General features: G+C 40.9%; 1 protein-coding gene across 2 annotated transcripts in view; it reads right to left on the bottom strand.

Annotated features, from left to right (window-relative positions):
- Positions 1–634: 634 nt before the first annotated feature.
- Positions 635–20,338, bottom strand: part of LOC125310638 (flotillin-2a) — a 33,968-nt gene continuing 14,264 nt past the window's right edge. Inside the window, exons 3-11 of one of the 2 annotated variants that reach the window (XM_048268260.1) lie at positions 18,124–18,214; positions 13,671–13,794; positions 12,918–13,036; positions 12,614–12,727; positions 11,252–11,371; positions 7,854–8,068; positions 4,727–4,910; positions 3,799–3,948; positions 635–2,845 (exon numbers count right to left, since the gene is read on the bottom strand). In XM_048268260.1, coding sequence (XP_048124217.1) covers positions 2,807–2,845; positions 3,799–3,948; positions 4,727–4,910; positions 7,854–8,068; positions 11,252–11,371; positions 12,614–12,727; positions 12,918–13,036; positions 13,671–13,794; positions 18,124–18,214 — 1,156 coding nt within the window. In that variant the 3' untranslated portion in view covers positions 635–2,806. Of the gene's footprint in view, positions 2,846–3,798; positions 3,949–4,726; positions 4,911–7,853; positions 8,069–11,251; positions 11,372–12,613; positions 12,728–12,917; positions 13,037–13,670; positions 13,795–17,181; positions 17,273–18,123; positions 18,215–20,338 lie in introns of both variants that reach the window. The other variant, XM_048268253.1, reaches the window with a different exon arrangement.

Genomic DNA, 20,338 nt, shown 5'->3' on the forward strand with positions numbered 1-20,338 from the left:
CACTGAGACGCATTAACACAAACAGAGTCATTTCCATCACCACCAGGGCCCCCCTGAAACCTGACTGCCATCCTAGACTAGATGGGGGGATATTATATGGGCTCCCTCTGATTAGCAGCAGGACCTCTGCTGAGTCTACAGGGACAGATGCCTTGTTAGGACTGGGCCGGGAGGTTTGCTTCAAGCATTACAGTAGCCTAAATGACCGTGTGAGATTACGGTGGTGTATGTATTTGAGAGGCAGGGCCTTCAAACAATCTCTGGCGTGGCCCTGGGAGTATCCAAGCACAAGGCAGTGTGTGTGTGTGTGTATGAGGGAGGGAGTCATTTCTTTAACTAACACAACATGATGGGAAATTAAGTCCAATTAAGAGTATTGGGCAGCAACTGCTTTTGAGACTTTTAAAGCATAGTCAGAGATGAAGTAAAACGTAGAAGTAAAAAAAGAAGTTAATCGCCTGCCCTACACCATTGCTGTACGTCGCTTTGGACAAATGCGTCCACCAAATTAATAAATGTACATGTAAAAGCATGTTTCTGATGACTTAGACTAAGATACCACACAGGAAATATGACCAGAGGAGATGTTGGACACTACACCTTCCCATAAAATAAAGACACTACACACACATGATGACCATCTCATGTGATTTTTATCAGTATAAATAAACAACTTTGAATACAAGTTATGATCACATAAATGCTCCAGTGATTTCAATATGTAAAAGCATAATGATTACATCTGATTCCATGATACAAATCAGTGCAACTGCGTTTACAAGTCATTACAGGACACATCTCGAACAAATACACCTTCTGAATCATAAAGTACAAGAAGAAATAGGTGAATATTAATCCTTAGAGAACTTAACAAAGTTATAGATAAAGTTAAAGGCATATAGAGAAATTGTTTACTACAACCTTATATCTTCATAAGTCATGGTTAGTCCATGGTTAGTTAAAAAAAAAAAAAAAAAAAAAAAAAAAGATTTTTCAGCCTTTAAAGCAACAGGGCCAGTGCAGTGCATACCAACACGCCTTGTGCACAAGGTGATCTGGAGTACACTAGAGCTTACTCTGTTAGCACTCTTGAGTTTGCTACTGGAACTATAAAGGCACTAAGGATGTCTCAAAGCAATCACTTACTCCACAGCTAACAATTTGTCTCGGAGGTAGACACCAGTAGGTAGGATACAAAGAAAGCTCGATTTACCAAAGATCATTGTTTTCTGGAGGAATGCCTGCTGGAGGGCACTTGTGAGTGGATCTAGTCATTAGCGATAACGTGGTACTCAAATCCACTAACATTACGATAATTCCAGACAGCTGTAGCACTTGCAGACATTGATGAGACATTACCTGAAAGGTATTCCAAGTGCATGATTCAGTGACTAACTGGGAAAATTTAGCACAGAGAAAGTGGTAAATCACAGGACTCCTAGGTTTGTCAATAAACCATATACTTAGACCTGCCCCCAGGGTGCCGCCTGATGGTCATGCATTCTGTCTACAGTGAGAAAGAACAGTAAGATAGTTTTTCTTTTATTTTTTGGCAACATGTCCTACAGAGAGAAGACATTACTGATGATCAACATAATTACGAAATGGCAAAACATTTTTGTAAAAGTAAAATGATTTTTGTTTTTAATGAACATCTCAGACCTGAGGTCACAATGTTTTCACAAATTACCAAGGCAACATCAGTGGTTTGTCATTCCCATATGTGTATATGTGTAAAAAATAAAATAAAACAAAGAAGAAAAAATACCTGTTGTACGTACAAAATCACATTTCAACAAAAGGATGGATTCTTGAGAACTACAAGCAGGCAGCTCACAGATAAACAAAAACAGAAATAGCTAAATGCATATGTTTATGGTAAATATGGGATATATTGTGAAAGACTGCAAAACTACAAATATAACTTTTACCAGGACGTTTGAAGTAAAAAAAAAAAAAAAAAAAAAAGATCAGTAACAAATTAAACAATAGAGACCAAACACATTACAATGTGTGTTATGACCTCTACAGAAGGCCTAACCAACATTTATAGACTGACATACATGTGTTAGTGCGCTTCTGTGTGTGTGTGAATGCAAGTGATGTGTTGTAAATAGATTTTACGTACATTTTTTAATACAGGTCACCATAATTTTCTCTGCAGTATCACGGTCTAACAGTACAGAATAAAGACATACACAAAAGCTGTAAGAACCAGAGACAGGTAGATAAAGGATCTTTAAAACTAAATTCTAGCTATATAAAAATCATTTTTAAAAAAAACAAACAAAACAAATAATTGACCCCTGCTGTTTGGCAGCATCTTCATTACAAGACTCAGAATGAGGTTAGTAAATAAGCACTACTCATCAAACTATCGCTTGGACAACACAATCATGTCAAGAGAAGAGATGTTCTGCACCTGCACTCAAATCCATCTGTTTCTATCAACATGTGAGCTGGACATGAAGATAGACACAGGAATGAATTAAAACTCCGCTTCCAGATTATAAGAAGCGGTTTGGCTGTCAAGCCACTTGGGTAAAGACAATGAACAACAAGGCACAACCAAATTCCACTAAATGTAAACTTGCTACAGGCTTGCAAGTGCAGCTAAATGTGAGTGGTTTTCCATGCAATGCTGTCTAGGTCTATACATTTAGATACTGAAAAACAAATTCATGCGAATGATGATTATAAGGCTGTTGAGGTGTAGGTAATTTCAATTTTTTTTCCTGGTAGGAGAGAACTGTAGTTTTGCGTGTCTCCTGGAGAAGGCAGGGGTGAGTGCATATAGTGAGCATGTCTATGCCTGAGCACTGGTCAACTTCTGTAGGAGTGGAATCTGGAAATAAACAACAGACTTAGGTCAGGTGCTTTGAGTTAGAAAAACATTTGCCTGGCCTGTTATCTGCTTACAGGCTAGCATACTTTGCAAATCAATAAGTACAGGAAACAAAAGCTTCAAGTTAATGGCTGGCAACTTTATTAGGTACAGTACACCTGCTCTTTAACGCAAATATCTAACTAGCAATGGCAGCAACGCATGCATTTAGGCACTAGCAATGCATTTAGGCACTTAGACGCGGTCAAGAAGATCTGCTGGAGTTCAAACCAAGCATCAGATTGGGGAAGAACCTGGCATAGTTTTTGGTGCCAGATGGGCTACTGTAGTTTGAGTATTTCAGAAACTGCTGATCTACTGGGATTTTCACATTCATCCATCTCTAAGGTTTACAGAGTGGTCCGAAAAAGAAAATATCTAGTGAGCAGCAGTTCTCTGGGCAAAAATGTCTTGCTGATGCTAGAGGTCAGAGGTCAGAGGAGAAGGGCCAGACTGGTTACAATTCGTTACAACTGAGGTATGCAGAAGGGCATCTGTGAACACACAACACGTTGAACCTTGGAGCAGAAGGGCAGCAGCCGGGTCAGGTAAGAACAGGAAACAGGCTACAAATTGCACAGGCTCCCCAAAATTGGACAGTAGAACATTGGAAAAATGTTGTCTGGTCTGGTCTCAATTTCTGCTGCGACATTCGGTTGGTAGGGTAAGAATTTAGTGTTTTTCATACCACAATGTGAAAGAATGGATTCATCATGCCACAAAGAATTATGGCAGTTCTGAAGGCAAAAAGGGGTCCGACCCGGTTCCAGCTAGATGTTCCTAATAAATTGGCGCGTACATTCGGAAAAATTACACCAGTCTTCTAAAACTATTTTTATGCTCCTTGAACGGAGCCCTTCAGTTGTGGACCTGGTGTAGCCTGGGCCTTAGTCGGGCCGTGTGCCACTACTCACCTTAGTCAGGTCCACTCCGGTAAGTGCGTTCACAGACACGGGCAGCTCTGCCAGCAGGCGGTTGAGCTCGCCAGTCACGCGGTTCCCATCGCCACTCAAGATTACGATCTCGCTGGTCCTGGCCAGCGGTGCTGCCACTTTAGCAGCAATCTGCACACAGAAACACACACACACACACAAAATGATATTAAGATCAGAGTTTACAAAAACATGCTTGACAAACTTAAAGCAACAGTGAGGAGTTTTTGTCAAGAAAAATGCAAGAACCTTGCAAACATCACCGACACGATTGACCTTGATAAAAGTCTGCTGGCATGCTGGCTAGTCTCTTTTGGAAATGCAGTTAGTGATATCACAGTCAGCTTTGTTTTATGTTTCTTTTATGTTTTTGCCAGAGCTCTGTTTTATTAACCTGACTCTCGCCAGATGAATTTCACTCCGCCTAGCTCCACTCACATCCATCTGGGATCGGTTCCGTTGAGAGTGATTTTGGCACCAGATTTTATGGTAGAGCCAATCAGGACGCAGGGCGGGAGTTTCATAGATGTGACGTAGCGTAGAAGCGACTGTGAGACTGTTCTCAGCGTCACGGGTTGGCTTTGATGTGAGTGGTTGAAGTAGCACGTCAATAGATGACGGACAAGTGGCTTATCCAATCATATGCAAGGATTTTTGATAAGGCCCAGCCTTCTGAAACACCTCTCCAATGGATCGATCCCAGATGGATGAGTGGAGCTAGGCGGAACGAAATACATCTGGCGAGAGTCAGGTTACCGTTTTATACCAAACTACATAACCTAGAACGGCTAATGGTTAATTGCATATAGCTATCCAACAGTCCAACACTGAGCGACACAAGAACACAGATGCATGAGGAAAATTCTCCCTTCACTCATTTTCTCTCTGTTTCTACCACACAAATCAATACCTTGGGCAGAGCCTCCAAGACCAGGGCAGTCTTAGCTGCCTCTCCGTACTGCTGGTAAGCTTCTGCTTTAAGCCTCATCTTCTCTGCCTCGGCCTTGCCCACAGCCTCGATGGAGGCGGCCTCTGCCTCACCGATGCACCTAATCTTCTCAGCCTCGGCCTGGGCAGTCAGCACTTTCTTAACCCTGGAAGTAGAAACAAAGGGTTTAGAGAGAGAGAGAAAAAGGGGAAGGGGAAGAGAACAAGAATGAGAGAGAGAGAAAGAAAGAGATGGAATCAGAGGGCAAGGGGAGGAGAACAAGAACATAAGAGAAAGCGCAAGAGAGCAAGTAGAGGAGAATGAGAGAGAGAGAGACAGACAGAGAGTGGGCTTACGGGAGATTAAACAAAGTGAATGATATGAATGACATTAAGTGACAGAGGATGACAGTGAGTGGTCACTGGCTGAACTGGAAAGTCTTCCGACACACACTGATAACCAAAATATGCAAATCAAATCCCAGATGTGCACATCGGGGTGAGCCCAACATTTGCATGAGGTGGCTAGACTTTCCTCTGCCTCTCGCTTCACTGTGTCTGCACAGCTCCCCCACAGAACTTATTACATTTGGTTGACACTTTTGTCCAATGCAATTTGTATACATGTATATATGTAATATATATATATATATGTAAGGGATAATGTATAGAACGCCGGTCATTATTGGGAAAATAAGTCCCTTCAGGGCGAAACAAGACCCCTCCGGTCCGGTTCGCACTGTCGGCACTTATTTTCCCATAATGACCGGCGTCCTATACATTATCCCGCTTATTATACGCCTACTTGCCAAAACGAAAAAATAAACTCGACGATATGTCTCTTTACACTTATTTGTTACCATTTTAGGTAGTGGCTTTTTGCTGAGAAACAAATAGTTCGCAACACACGCTGAACTTGAATCAAACATTCTTTAGAACACAGCTGATCAACCGCCTGCTTTCACTTTTGAATGAAGTTCCAATGGAAGAAGTGACCAGAATACTTTATGGAGTGATATGATCAGCAGCACAAAACCCGCTGCCATTGACAGCGGTAATTATATGTTTGCAGCGGTAATTACATGAATTTATTTTACCGTAGTGAACGTTGGGAAATCCCATTCAAGTCAATGGAATACACGTGACGCGATCGCATATATATATATATATATTATATTATATTATATATATATATATATATATATATATATATATATATATATATATATATATATATATATATATATATATATATATATATATATATATATATATATATATATATATATATATATATATATATATATATATATACATACATACACACACACACACTAGTGTTGCACGGTGTATCGATACTAAAAAGGTATCACGATGCCTTCACGCAAAAAACGATACGATTTCCGACGTTTTTAGAATCGATACTTTATTAAAATAATAACATTCTGTGTGTGAACTGCTGCTCTCACTGCTCCTTGCTGGGCTAGTCAAGTGGGCGTGTCAAGCAGGCAGCTCTGAGTGAGTGCGCGCGCAGCAACGTAAACATAGTTCTTTGCCGACAGTCCTCGGCCTGGTGGATAAAACAAAAGGTGATGTGAAATCTGGAATTATTTCGGATACATCGCGAATAGTGAAGGCAAGCCATCAGGTACACAGAGGCCCGTTTGTAAAATATGTTTCAAAGTCATTTAAAAGCAGTAGGCTACGCATGGAACTTGGCTAAACACCTCGCAGACATATCCCAACATTTTTAAAGGGTTTAGAGTTCAAAGAACGACAGTTTAAATATGCTATAGAAAACACAACTACATGGTTAGTGCCAAGTTCTTCTCTTCTATTTTGTTTTAGTCTAGCCTAAGTGAAACGAGTATGGTTCTCTGGGATAAAGCGAACCTTCCTTCATCAATGAATTTTGACGAGACATAACGAGCTGTAATCATAGGGTGCTACCGTGATGAAAGCGCAATGTTCACGCCAGAATAACATTACCAACACTACCAAACAATCTATTTCATGTTCGGTCAGTACTATTGGTAATATTTGGCATGGCATGTAAACTGCAATTTGTTCAATAATTATTGCCCAGATGTAGGATAGGCTACTCGAAATGCGCTAATTAAAGCCCACAGCATATATTACCACCGCGTTGAGTCCTAATAATAATAGCGGCTTATTGTTACGTGGTAGCAAATCATGTTATCAAAGAAATAGACGTAATGTAGGAATGCACACAGATATATTGCAACAGGTAATGGTGTAGGCCTATCTGACGAAGACCTGAGTGGTTGGAACGTCATACTTGTACACTGGGCGCAAAGAAGACCATCCTCACATTTTTCCCATTGCAACGGTCAAAGAAATCCCATGAACACGGGAAGGCCTAGGGTAGCCTATTCATGGGTTTCATCAGGTGTATAAAATCAAGCACCTTGATTATCAATGCAGACTGCATGGTGCTTAATTAATACACCTGTGGAAAGGGACCTGATGAAACCCATCAATACTGTACATCAGATGGCCTAAAGATTAGGCCCCTCTGCATAGCATTTAGTGATTTGCATGCAGTAATTTCAACACTGACCTTGATCTAGCCTAGTTTGGCTATTTAAAGCTACTTTATTGCTAAAACACAACACAATGTAAATGAACTATAACAAACAATAAAGGACTTAATCACACAAAGTAGGCCTACTATTTTACTGACTATAAAAAATAATTATTATTTAGGAATTGTAGAAGTTTAGAACCCAGAATTAACCTGCACACTACAAAAGTGCACCGAATTCAACACAAATGACTCAATACACTTGGAGGAGGTATGAGTCCTTTCTTTTCCAGATATCTTAGGATTTCGCCGTAGTATCGTTTCAGTATCGAGCATTGTGATATTTATGGCAGGTATCGTTTCAAAGTCATAATTTTGGTATCGTGACAACACTAATACACACACACACACACACACACACATCACAAGGGACAGTGTCCTTAGAGCATATCAACTCAAGGCAACTCAACTTTTCTGGCTACTGCATGATAACATAGCTTCTTAGCCACTGCACTTCCACCGCCCCCAGAACCACCAGAGCCCACCAGACGGAGACAGTACTCACTTCTGTCCTTCGGCCACCTGCTGCATGCGGTAGGCTTCAGCCTCGGCCGGTCGCTTCACTGTGGCGATGAGCTCCTTTTCCGTCCTGTTGATTTCTTTTTCCTCAATGGTGATCTGCTTCTTCCTCTGGACCACCTCGATCTCGATCTCCTCCAATCGGATCTTCTGCTGCTCCTTCGCAGCCTGCAGCTCATAGGCCAACTGAGCTTCAGCTTTCTGATTGGGTGAACAGCCAAGAGAGAGAAAGAAGGTTTGGTTTAGAGGAATGTTCCCATTGTGAGTAATTCTAATCTTAAGTAAACATTCAGGGTTTCCACACACCGAAATTTTGCGTCGCTCTCATTGAGGTTGAATGGAGACGAAATTCGCCCTGGTTGGGCGAAATGAGAGCGAATCGCCGAGTTGGCGAAAGTTTAACTTTATTTAAACGAGGACCATTCGAGAACCAATCAGGTCTGCGTGTTTGTGTTTGGAGGAGGGAGTTACAAAAAAGTCTGACCAAGATGGCGGAGACTACCTGAGCTGTAACACGAACATTTGTATGTAAGTCAAGTCAAGTCAAGTCAAGTTTATTTATATAGCACATTTCATACACAGAGGTCATTCAATGTGCTTTACATAAACAAAACCAAACGATAATAACAAATAAAAGCATAGAAGGGCAATATAGTCAAAGAATAGTTAAAAGGTAAAGATCATAATAAAAGAAAACATAAAACACAAGGTAAAATCATTTAAAAATAAAGAATAATTAGTAAGCAAAAAAACAAAGGCAAAAGTAGTAAAAAAAGTAATAAAAAGACAAAATAGAATAATTATCGAGGCAGATTAAGAATTTGTAACTTCGCACAGTTAGCAGAAAGCCGCCTGAGAACAGTTTGGTCTTAAGTCTAGATTTAAAACTGGCTACAGTTGGGGCCTTTTAATGTCATCCTAAAAGTTGGTTCCACAGCTGAGCCGCATAGCAGCTAAAAGCTGCTTCACCATGTTTAGTTCTAACTGTAGGTTTTACTAGCAGGTTTTTCACCTGGGACCTGAGAGGACGAGAAGGTGTGTACTGCTGAAGCATGTCTGACAAGTATTTAGGTCCTGCTCCATTTACTGATTTATAAACAAGCATTAGTGCTTTAAAGTCAATTCTGTGACTTACTGGAAGCCAGTGCAAGGACTTAAGAATTGGAGTAATGTGGTCAGTTCTTTTAGTTTTTGTTAGAGTCCTAGCTGCTGCATTTTGTATCACCTGAAGCTGTTTAATAGTCTTTTTAGGAAGGCCTGTGAACAGTCCATTGCAGTAATCAACCCTGCTGGAGATAAATGCATGAATGAGTTTTTCTAAGTCATGTTTTGACATCAGCCCTCTGAGTTTGACAATATTTTTGAGGTGGTAAAAAGCTGATTTAGTTATCGCTTTCATGTGGCTGTTGAAATTTAGATCACTGTCAATTAATACACCAAGGTTTTTAACAGTATCCTTTGCCTTCAACCCTTTTGTGTCAAGGAGAGTGGCAACCCTAAGTCTTTCCTCATTTTTACCAAATATAATTACTTCAGTTTTTTCTTTGTTCAGCTGAAGAACATTTGGAGACATCCAGGTGTTGATTTGTTCTATACACTGACACATAGATTCAAGAGGACCATAGTTGTTTGGTGATAGAGCTAAGTAAATTTGTGTGTCATCTGCATAGCTATGATATGAAATCAAATTATTTTGAATGATTTGTCCAAGTGGGAGCATATAGAGGTTGAATAATAGTGGCCCCAAGATCGACCCCTGGGGAACACCACAGGTCAAGGACGTTGGTGTTGAGGTACAGTTTCCGATGGCAACAAAGAAGCTCCTTTCTTGTAGATATGATTTTAGCCAGCTGATAACTATGCCTGTAAATCCAACCCAGTGTTCTAGTCTGTGTAGTAAAATATTGTGATCAACAGTGTCAAATGCTGCACTAAGGTCCAGTAGCACTAGGACTGATGTTTTACCTGAATCTGTGTTGAGGCGTATGTCATTGGAAACTTTAATGAGAGCCGTTTCAGTGCTGTGATTTGCCCGAAAACCAGACTGAAAGTAATCAAAATACCCATTTGATGTTAGGAAGGTGGTTAATTGATTAAAGACTACTTTTTCAATAATTTTGCCAATAAAAGGTAGATTGGATATGGGCCTGTAATTGCTTAGCATGGAGGCATCCAGGTTATTCTTCTTGAGAAGTGGCTTTACAACAGCTGTTTTCAGTGACTTAGTAAATTTGTATTTGTATATTAAAATGTTTCTATACGAACATTGGCACTTGTATCAACACAAATTGTGGTTTATATGCCACACTAACTTAGTCAGAGCACATACACCACTAAATAGACCACTATATATGTTAGTTTAAACACTATAACTCTTTAGCTAGCTGACAGGCGAAATGCTAGTATCTTCGGACATTGGATTGCATTGTAAACCTAGCTAGACAGCTAGGCTACATGCTGCAACACAGGTATGAAATATATTATGTCTTATTGACCTTGTTGTTTCTATGAACATGAATTGTTGTTTATAGGCAACATAAACTTAGTCGAGGCATAAAGACCCCTGGATATCTTCATTAAGTACCTAAACGTTTGAACTAGCTGATTAGCCTAATTAGCTCGCTTGCCACCACTGGCTAGACACTGCAGTCAAAAGGTTAGCGGTTTGGCCGTCACGCCCCCGAGGCAAAATTTCGCTGGCCGAAAATCGCAAGGTGTTTCGCTGTGTGGAAACCCACCGTAAGTCAAATGTAAAATTCCATGACTTTTCCCTGACTTTCCCCTCACAAAAAACCTGAATTTTCATGACCTACTATATAAGGAGTGGTACAATATATCAACCAAAGATTTCAGAGCAGCCACGTAGCGTTAAAGAATCTTTTTACTTTTTAGAGCAGGATATGAATACACAAAGTTGGGCTAACCACAACTACTGAAGCAAGTAGTAAAGCTAATAACCAGGTAGACACCAATTCTGCGTGGAAATATAGGCTATTTGTATTCATGTATTTTGGCAAGTGGCACAGACTACAGGCTTTATTTTGCACAGCTCTGTTTCCCCAAAAAGTATGATGCTGTGTAAAATATAAATAAAAACTGAATGCTATGATTTGGAAATCATGTAAATCCTATATTTAATTGATAAATAAATATATATGCATATACTGTATGATAAATGCAAGCAATCAACATTCTGCTTATATTTACATTTTACACAACGTCCCAACGTTTTTGTACTACGTGCTGATTCCATGATGGAGGGTGGGACAAGGTATGAAAATATGAGGCCTTTTCTTTGCACCGTGCTATCCCGTTTGTTTTCTTGTGGGTGCGTGATCCAGAAAAGTCACAGAAAATCAAAGAAAATATGAAAATATGAGGCACCTTCGTGTTAACTTCTTGATTGAAAGAAGCTTTCTGCATCTCCAGTTCACGTTTAGAATCCGCCATTAGAGTGTCTGCTTGGAACTTCACATCCATCATCTCTTTCTTACATTCAGCTTCCTACAAGACAGAGACGAGGAGAAAGGGTGAAAGGACAGCAGGAGAACTCTAAGGTAATGTCTGTATCAGGACATCAGGACAGTGCAACCAGGGATGGGTAGTAACTTGTTACAAGTAACGCAAGTAAAAAAGTAATTTTTTTCGAGGAACGGCAACTTTCCATATTCCTTTTTCAAAATGGTACTTCTACTCTTACTCAATTACATTTTTGAGCCAGTAGTCTACTCTTTACTCCGCTACATTGTGGAGTGGGAGAAAAAAATGCATTATTACGTTGCCCCGAAATTATAAAAGTAATGACTGGCCAATGTAGAATCAGACCATTTTGTGGCCAACTACATGGAAGTACTGTAGATGTCCTATATCTAACAGCTCAGTTAACGCAATGATGTCCAGCCAGCTGCAGCATCTTCTAGTGAGACTGCCAGAGTAGCAACGAGACGAGAGGTATGACATGACACATAAACTTTCACCTATATTCATTTCTGGCCAGCATCATTCAACAATCAAACTGGACAAAGAAAGTAGGCCTACAGCTTCATTCACAGGCAAAGCAAATGCACTGGAAATCGAGCACACAAGTTAGAAAAACCTAGCATTCGTTTATGTAGCCTCAATGTTGTCAGTGTAGGACATGACAGAGACGGTCGGCTGAGGAAAAAAAAAAAGATAGCCTACTCTGTCGCTCTGTTCTAAATATAGGTCTACCCATTATATAGCCATTGTGTTTAGGTTACATTGTCTGTATAGTGAAGTTATAATCAGAATTCCAGTAATGCAAAGCAGAAGAACCAGCTGGCAATGGATTGAAAGTGATAGTGACTGCTTTTCGATCCATAGCCACATAATGCTTATTCTGGCTATGACAAGATGTTATAATATGGTGGTTGCCTATATGATTAGCCTACAGAGGAGGAGAAAAGCAAACAGGCCTAAAGGATACTTGTATCCCTTTAAAGGGCCATCAAAAATATAAACATTTTACTTGAGTAGATTTCTCAGGTGGGAAAAATGTTACTTATTTTACTTTTACTCAAGTCATTTTTGAAGGGAGTAATTGTGCTTTTACTTGAGTATAGCTTTTCAGTACTCTACCCACCACTGAGTGCAACACACTCTATAAAGTAGCTGAAGACAAACAAACTGACCTGTGAACCAACCAACCTATGACATTCTAAAAGAAACTTCCAAGACCAAAACTATAAACACAATCACACTCAAACACATCCCGAGCGGTCTTACCCTGATCCCTGCGTCTCTCTCTGCCTCCGCCACTCCGATGTCGGCATCTCTCTGCACAGCAGCGGTCTGGGTCTTTCCCAATGAGCTCAAGTACTCCACTTTATCATACACATCCTGCCACCAGGGGGCACACACACAGGGGAACACGCTTAGTGCTGTTACACAGTAACACATACACAAAAGCATTCACACGTTGAGTGGTAAACACTTGGTAAGGTGCTCATGTAGAATACACAACTAACAACAACAAACACAAAACTTTATGTTGATGTTGACACCAATGAGTTCCGCACTCCTGGTGTACCTTTATGGTGAAGCTGAGGATCTCAATGCCCATGCGGCCTACATCTGGGGCTGCCACCTCGCGCACCAGTTTGGCAAACTGATCTCGGTCCTGATAGATCTGCTCCACTGTCAGTGTGCCTGTAGAGCGGATCAGGGCTTATTGTGTGTCCATTCATTAAAACATCCCAAAAAAAGCAACAGGTTCAACAAGGACATGTGATTATGAGTCACACACATTTTTGCTAATTTCCATCATCTCTGCAACACTCAGACTTCCTGTTGAGGCCCACAAGCGAAACTAGGTCAGGTGCACTTGATTGGTTGCAATATTAAAAACATCTAACAACAAAACACCTACATCGGGGGAGAAAATGAAACTTCTGTTTTGAGGTCATGTGTGAATGTGAGAACTAGAATTACCACGTTGTGGTATTTCCCCACACAGCCATGAATGTCTGTTTGACAACATGTGTTTGGCCAGGCAAGTAATTCATAGATTATAGATTATAGAGTTAAAAGAAATCTGACCAACTGATGTTTTAGTCCAAGGGAATGTTCAAACCGAATTTGAAGATCGATCATCAAGGCATTCTTGAGCTATAGCGTTCACAAGAATGTGACTTTCAAGGTCACAGTGACCTTGATCTTTGACGTCCATCATCAAAGACTATCCGGCATGGAGGCATAAAAAGTCAACAGCTTACACAACAACATTCACAAGCACACTATACATAAGTGACATCCATCAGATCTTCACACATATAAGACTCACCCAAAATGGATCGCAGGTGACCCTCCAGTGTCTGCAAGATGACACTTCGGATCTCATCCACTGATTTGCCCAGAAACTGCTCGCAAGCATACACCTGCAACTCATGGTCAGATGTGACCTTGACCTGTTGGAAGAAACACAACTCATCAACACCGAGGCACCCAAAGTTTTTATAGGACACTGGTAACGCAGTTTTTTATCCACCTTATTCCTGAGGCACAAATGGGTCTCCGTTGTTCTAAGATAAGTTTCACATGACAGTAGTGTAACTAAATGACTGTCTGACACATCCTAAGCCATTTAAAAGTAAACTTATAATATAACTTAGCACTATTAACTGCAGAGTTGTCAACATTTCGAAAAGAAATATAAAGTTCAATATTCAAGTTAGCTTACTGAGACTGTACTAAGTTATATGTAAACAGAATGAAGATGAAAACTGGGATGGAAGTAGGTTTCAGGAATAAAGTGGATAGTGTTCAACACATTCAAGTGAATTAAAGTAACTATAGTCTGCAAATGCTACAAATATGCAGTTTTAAAATGTCTTTAAAAAGGCCAATGAATATTTTTAAGAGACCTCAAAATATTTCAGACACGTTTTTCTGTCTTCTATGTAAAACATTTAGTACATTAACATATGGAAATATTACATAATTAAAATATATTATATTGATTGCTCCTGACCGACATGGTAGTCCCTCTCATTCATCTTCCAAGACATTATAAATGATGCATCATCAAAAGCATCAGATGACAACACCACATGTCTACTGAGAAAAGTAATTAACAAGATGGTGTGGTGTCATCTACAGCATGCTAGATGTAGCTCATCAAGAGCTCACATCACTTTGGCTGAAATCACAAATCAATTCAAAGTGAGCTCAGATGGGTGGCGGGTCTCCAGGGTCTCTGACGTCCCCCAAGATGGCCGCCTTAAAGGACCATGCTCTGCTGTGCTCACAACACAAATGAGGCATTCACGTTAGGAGAACATTAACACGGGAGGAGATCAGGCAAGCCACCTGCCCCCTCCTTGCTGCCAAAGGAATAAAAGTAAACAGTAAGCTAATCCTTAAGGGAAAAAAAGAGGGCAAAAAAGCCACACTCGTGAGTAAGGTAAAGGGGAAGGAGGGAGAGGGGGATGCAATACTAATGGAGGAGGAGAAGGGCGATGGCAGCAGCTCCTCAGGACTCGGCTTACGTCATCTGGCGGAGAACAGGCAGGGGGGAAATGGACACCAGATATTCGTGACAGGCTTCAACAAGTCCACCAGGGGGCGGAGTGCTCAGGCAAGCAATCCATGATGCCCTCATGCACTCACGACCGCAGGACAACACACAACACACCACACCACACCACACACGGGAGCAAACATGAACATGCTCACAGCCTGTAGCACTTCAACATGACACTGAAACAATTGGTGGGGAAAAAAAGACAACATCACACAAAATATAGGATGGAAGACAGATGTCCCAAGACAGGCTGTCTTCTCAAACAGAAACTAGTAAAAGTAGTTAAGTGATGGGAGGTTTTGGCTTTTTTATCTGTTTCTCTATGCAAAAGTCAAGAAGGAAATTTTCAAGACACTGATCGCTTGCACTTGACTTTGCCAATAAACACTGTAGTTTCAACAGTGTGGTTCCAGTTTGTCCCATTTCAAGAGTTTGGTCTAGTGTAAACGACCTATAGAGAGCCACGTTAAAAGGGGGAGATTCCAAGCCTCTGCGTCTGGGAAACAGCCTGTGAATAGTCAATGAACTTCCACATCCTTTTTGGCACTGAAAACATACGGCAGGGGAAACCTCAGCGCGTCTTATCTGCAGTTTTCCCCTCTGGCTACGATTGCTTAAATTGGGACAGGCTGAGCAACAGGGAATAATATCTCCTCTAATATGAATAATATCTTCTCTAATATATTTCCTCTAATTAATCCATATACTTTTTTTTACATAAACCTAATATATATATGAAGAGTTTGCTTCCAGAACGCTATATCATCCATTGAATTTTCATAAATATTTTTACATTTAGTTTTCCAAGTGATGTCAGTAGAACTGTAATTGGGTGTAATCTGTCATGAAGATAATACAGCATTTTGGACCCAAACTCTTCACATTCATACATGCATACAAATAGTTAAAATCATTCTATTTAGCTTCAAGTCAGAATTCAAATATGCCGTTACTACCCAGTGGGGTATACTACGAAGCACGTTAGACATATCTAGGCTATGTAGACATATCGAGGCTTGACAAAGCCTTGAATCAGGGGTATACGTTAAGTGATACTACGATTGCAGTTATGTGATATATTTGTCAAACTAGGCTTTCAGCTCAGATCTGTGCGCGTTCTCGGTGTTGGGATGACGTTTGCCAATCATGAAACGTGGAGACGCACAAGACCGCCTCTATTTAAAAACAATTACTTCCGCATTCATGAGCGATAGCTTAATCTACACTGCGGTCTTTTTTTGTGTCTAACCTATAACATCAAATAAATCAATTGTCATCAGTTGTTGTATGGTATGCACGTCCATAGTGGGATATCTGCACGCACAGCACTATTAAAGCGCATTCGAGATCCAAAATGTTAGTAGAGGCGGAGTTCCACCTGTAAGATATATGACAGAATCCTACACGCGAGATAACTTCGTTTTTAAGACAATTGATTGGTCAGTGTACGGTAGATTACACGATTTGAGCTATAACTTAGCACATAACCTCCTCCCGACCAGGTTTGGTTGACAGCATAAGATACCATGGTGATATAGCGACACTAAAACAGATCCACTTTCGTGTCACAGCATAGCCTGGCTTTGAGCGCAACATACCTCGCTAACCCACTAATCGAGATTCGTAGTACACCCCACAGGTGCTGGGTAATAAAGGAGGAATGGAAACAATAGAAACAGGCAAGTGTGGTCAACAGGCTTTCTCTAGTTCCCTGTATGACATCTTTGTTCATGACTTGTGAGAAAAGGCTTTATTCATTACTCTTATTTCAGCATGAAGGTTTAAAACGATTATTTGGAACACACAGTGTTCCACAAACAATTAAGCTTTCTGATTTAAGCATTCTGCATTCTGAAGGATGGGTTTGCATTCATCTTCAGAAATTCTTATTTTTCTACTTTCAGAAAAATAAATAAATAATAAATAAAAAAAAAAACATGGCAATACATCCATCTCCATAAACATACAAGCATAGGGATCTAGTGTGAGCTTAGTTTTTAGTTCAGAGAGGGGAGATGATTGATCTTCACTTTGGCTATAGGAGAAATGTATAGCACTGCTAAACCATAAGCCATTCCTGAGAGTCTGAATAAGGTTGGAGGCAACCACTGTATGGGTCCAGCAAGGAGATTAACCCCAAACAAACAAACAAACAAACAAACAAATAAACAAACCAACCAACCAAACAAACAAACATAAAAAACAGTGGGAGGTTCTGAAGCGACCTGGATCTGGAAAAAGCATTCCTTAATGGCGATGTGAGGCAATTTACCTGTGCCACTCCAGTGACAGTTATAGCTACGCCCTCGGCTGTCTCTACATCATCACACTTGGGCTGCAGGGTCATAATCTCAAGGGTTATCCTGCGGAGAACGCAAAACAAAAAGAACCCAAAAGGTTTTGTATGTTCTAAAAGGAGCGTGTGTGAAAAAAGGCAGCGAATGGGGAAAAAAAGGCAGCGATAGGAAAACAAATAAACAAACAAACAAAGTAAATATGAGCAGCAGTCACTCCAGACACACATAACATAACCCAGGTGCATTGATAGTGAAATAGACAGCTTCTGAAGATGCAAGTTTACGAGTTAATGTTCAACTGCCGAGGTCTTACAGTATCTTCCACTGTCGAAATTATCCTTCATGGCAGAAATCAGCCATGATTTTTAAAGCTCAACCATTACACAACACAAATTCTTAATAGTTTCCTCCAAAGCCCCTATTCTGCATTGCACTAGTTGGAGTCCCCTTGATCTGATTGGCTAGTGCTTGCAGACACGATCAATTCCCAGAGCTTTGGGTGGTCAGAGAGTCTGGACATCAGAGCATTACTGGAGTAACAGCTGTTGGGACTGTGGGGAGAATTTAACAAACAGGTTCTTGGGTAAATTGTCTAGGGACTTTGGAGCATGCATTAGGTGTCAGTTACAACTGCATCTCCATAGACATACATGCCACTGTCCACTATCAAGGCACCAGGGTGAGACGCATTAGTGAGCCGACAAGAGTTATAGCCAAGCCCTGAAGAGGTTAGTAACTGTGGACTCTCTCCCTCTCACGTTTGGCTGTTGAAGGAGAAAGGAGTAAGAGGTAAGAGTGAGAAACCACACGATCGTCGGTCCTCAGCTTGTTTTCCAGTTTCATTTTATTCCAGAATCTCTCCATCTCAGTTGGACCCTCTGTTTATAGTTTTTTGTTGTTGTTTTGCGATGCATTACCTGAGCGACCCCTGTCACATCCAAGGGGACACCCTCCGAAGTTTCGATATCCTCGCAGCGACAGAGGATGGTGATTATCTCCAGAGACAGTCTACTCGGGCAGGCGGGTGAAGGAGGGAGCGACAGGAGAGGCAGGACAGCAAGTGTTACAAAAGCGGTTAAACTAAATCAGAAAACAGGGCAGGGGGCAAGGGTTAAGGGTCAAAGGTCAGGGAAGGAGTTCCTCATTCAACTATTTAAACAAATTATGACTCACAACATTAACTAATTTTTCTTTTTAAAGTTTTTAATCAAGGCCAAGCTGACCTTTTCAGAGGTCACTCAAAGCACTGGAATGAGCGTGTCAATGCGTGTCACTATTCCTGACAGCCAAAGATGGGAATGCCTCTACACATGCCTACACACCACAACCAATCAACTGGGATAAGTGCTAGGCTATTTCAAGCTACAGTATTATAACAGCACCAGAAAAAACACACAGCAATGTAAAAGACTGTGCAACGTAGTGGTTCAATTTTACAAAGTATCCTAGTATAGGCCTAATCAAATAAAGACTTCAACACACGGGGGAAAAAAGCAAATGTTTTGAGCTGAGTGCAGGCATACTAGATAAGGAGAAAAACAAGATTCACCACAAAACCAGCTGGGGGTTTAGTGACAAACCTGGGTACGTTCACTCAGAGTAGAGTCCTATGCCATTGTTTTGGAGAAAGAAGTCATACATCTTCTATTAGGAGGTTTACCACTTACTCTGAGTTAACTTACCCAGGCTTGTCACTAAACCATGTACTTGGAAAACCCCTCTGTTCTGCTCATGCTAAATAGCCTTGTTCTGTATGCACGTCTGATTCAACCAGCATTCCCCAAACTAGCACAAGACTTCACTGGTTGATTTCACAACCCAAACAACATACATTCTCACTAGTACCTTAGTATTTTACTAGTCCAGACTGACTGGGCATGCTTTTGCCCATTGGATCATGGCACATATCAATTGATAAGGCATGACAAAAGCATGGTAACCATGTCCCTGTCTCCTCCTTCCCAGACTCTAAACATAGCACCCTCTTGGTCTGCACTCACAGAATTAGATCAATATCCCAGCCATAGCATCCATTAAGAAGATTACAGGAAACAGGGAGTTGCCTCCCTTCCCCCTCCCAACCTCACGTAGTCAGCTACACACCACAACTGCTACGCACCACAACTGCTACGACATCTCACAGGTTTCAGTGCAGACGGCTCAAGTCATCTATGTGCCACCATTAACCCGTCCCATTTTATTTATGAAGGAGTGCGCCCATTTAACCCAGAGAGGGGATTAAGCATTAAGATCACTGCATTCATATAATGTAGAAACTCCAGGTACCAAGAGGAGTAAAATACATGATTTAGGATAAACTAGTACATGACTGGGCAACAAGGTTAAGTCCACTACTTTTTATGCATTAGTATACTGGTGATGCGACATGGGGACCGATGATTTGAGCCAGTCCTCTAACCCGGTCATTTCACTACAGAGAACCAACCCACATTAGAAAGATGAAACCTCTGTTGGTGTGTCAAGCATAGAATCCCAAAATTATGATACAAAAGAAAGACAAAGGCTCATGTGATCTCAAAGAAAGCAAGGCGGGTTATAATGGCAAGACACTGACAAACAAAAGTAAAGCATAGAAAATGTAAAAAAAAAGACAGACAAAATTGTTATGGTTGCAGACAAACAATCAGCTGCCAAATTGTATATCTTTATTTGCAATGTGTTAAGCTATAATGAATGGTACTTTCTATGAGAAAATGCAAAACATGTGTGTGTGTGTCACAGATTTTTTTTCCTTTTCTGGGGGAGAGTTCTCTCCATTGTTTACATCTACAGAAGGGCGGGGCTTTGCCACTGTCACAAGACGGGTTAGTGCAATTGACCAAGCCAGGCTCTGCTTTCATTAAAATGTTGCCGCCCCCCCAACAACATAGTGCAAGCCAGGCTCTGCTTTCATTAAAATGCCCCCCCCAGATGAGGCGGCTAATTGTGGCTGAATGAATCTGTGCGGCCCTGACCTGAACTAATCCTCCGCCTAGCCCCATCCATGTTTATCTTTCCAGGGAGCGGACGGGCCTAGCAACTGAGTCTCCAGTGCTGTGCTGTGCAGCAACTGACAGGAGTGATGAGTTGTTTGTTTAGATAATGCCTTATGCTGCTGCCAAAGTGTAACTA

Source organism: Alosa alosa, chromosome 2, assembly GCF_017589495.1.
Source record: "Alosa alosa isolate M-15738 ecotype Scorff River chromosome 2, AALO_Geno_1.1, whole genome shotgun sequence".
In the NCBI taxonomy this organism is placed as follows: domain Eukaryota; kingdom Metazoa; phylum Chordata; class Actinopteri; order Clupeiformes; family Clupeidae; genus Alosa; species Alosa alosa.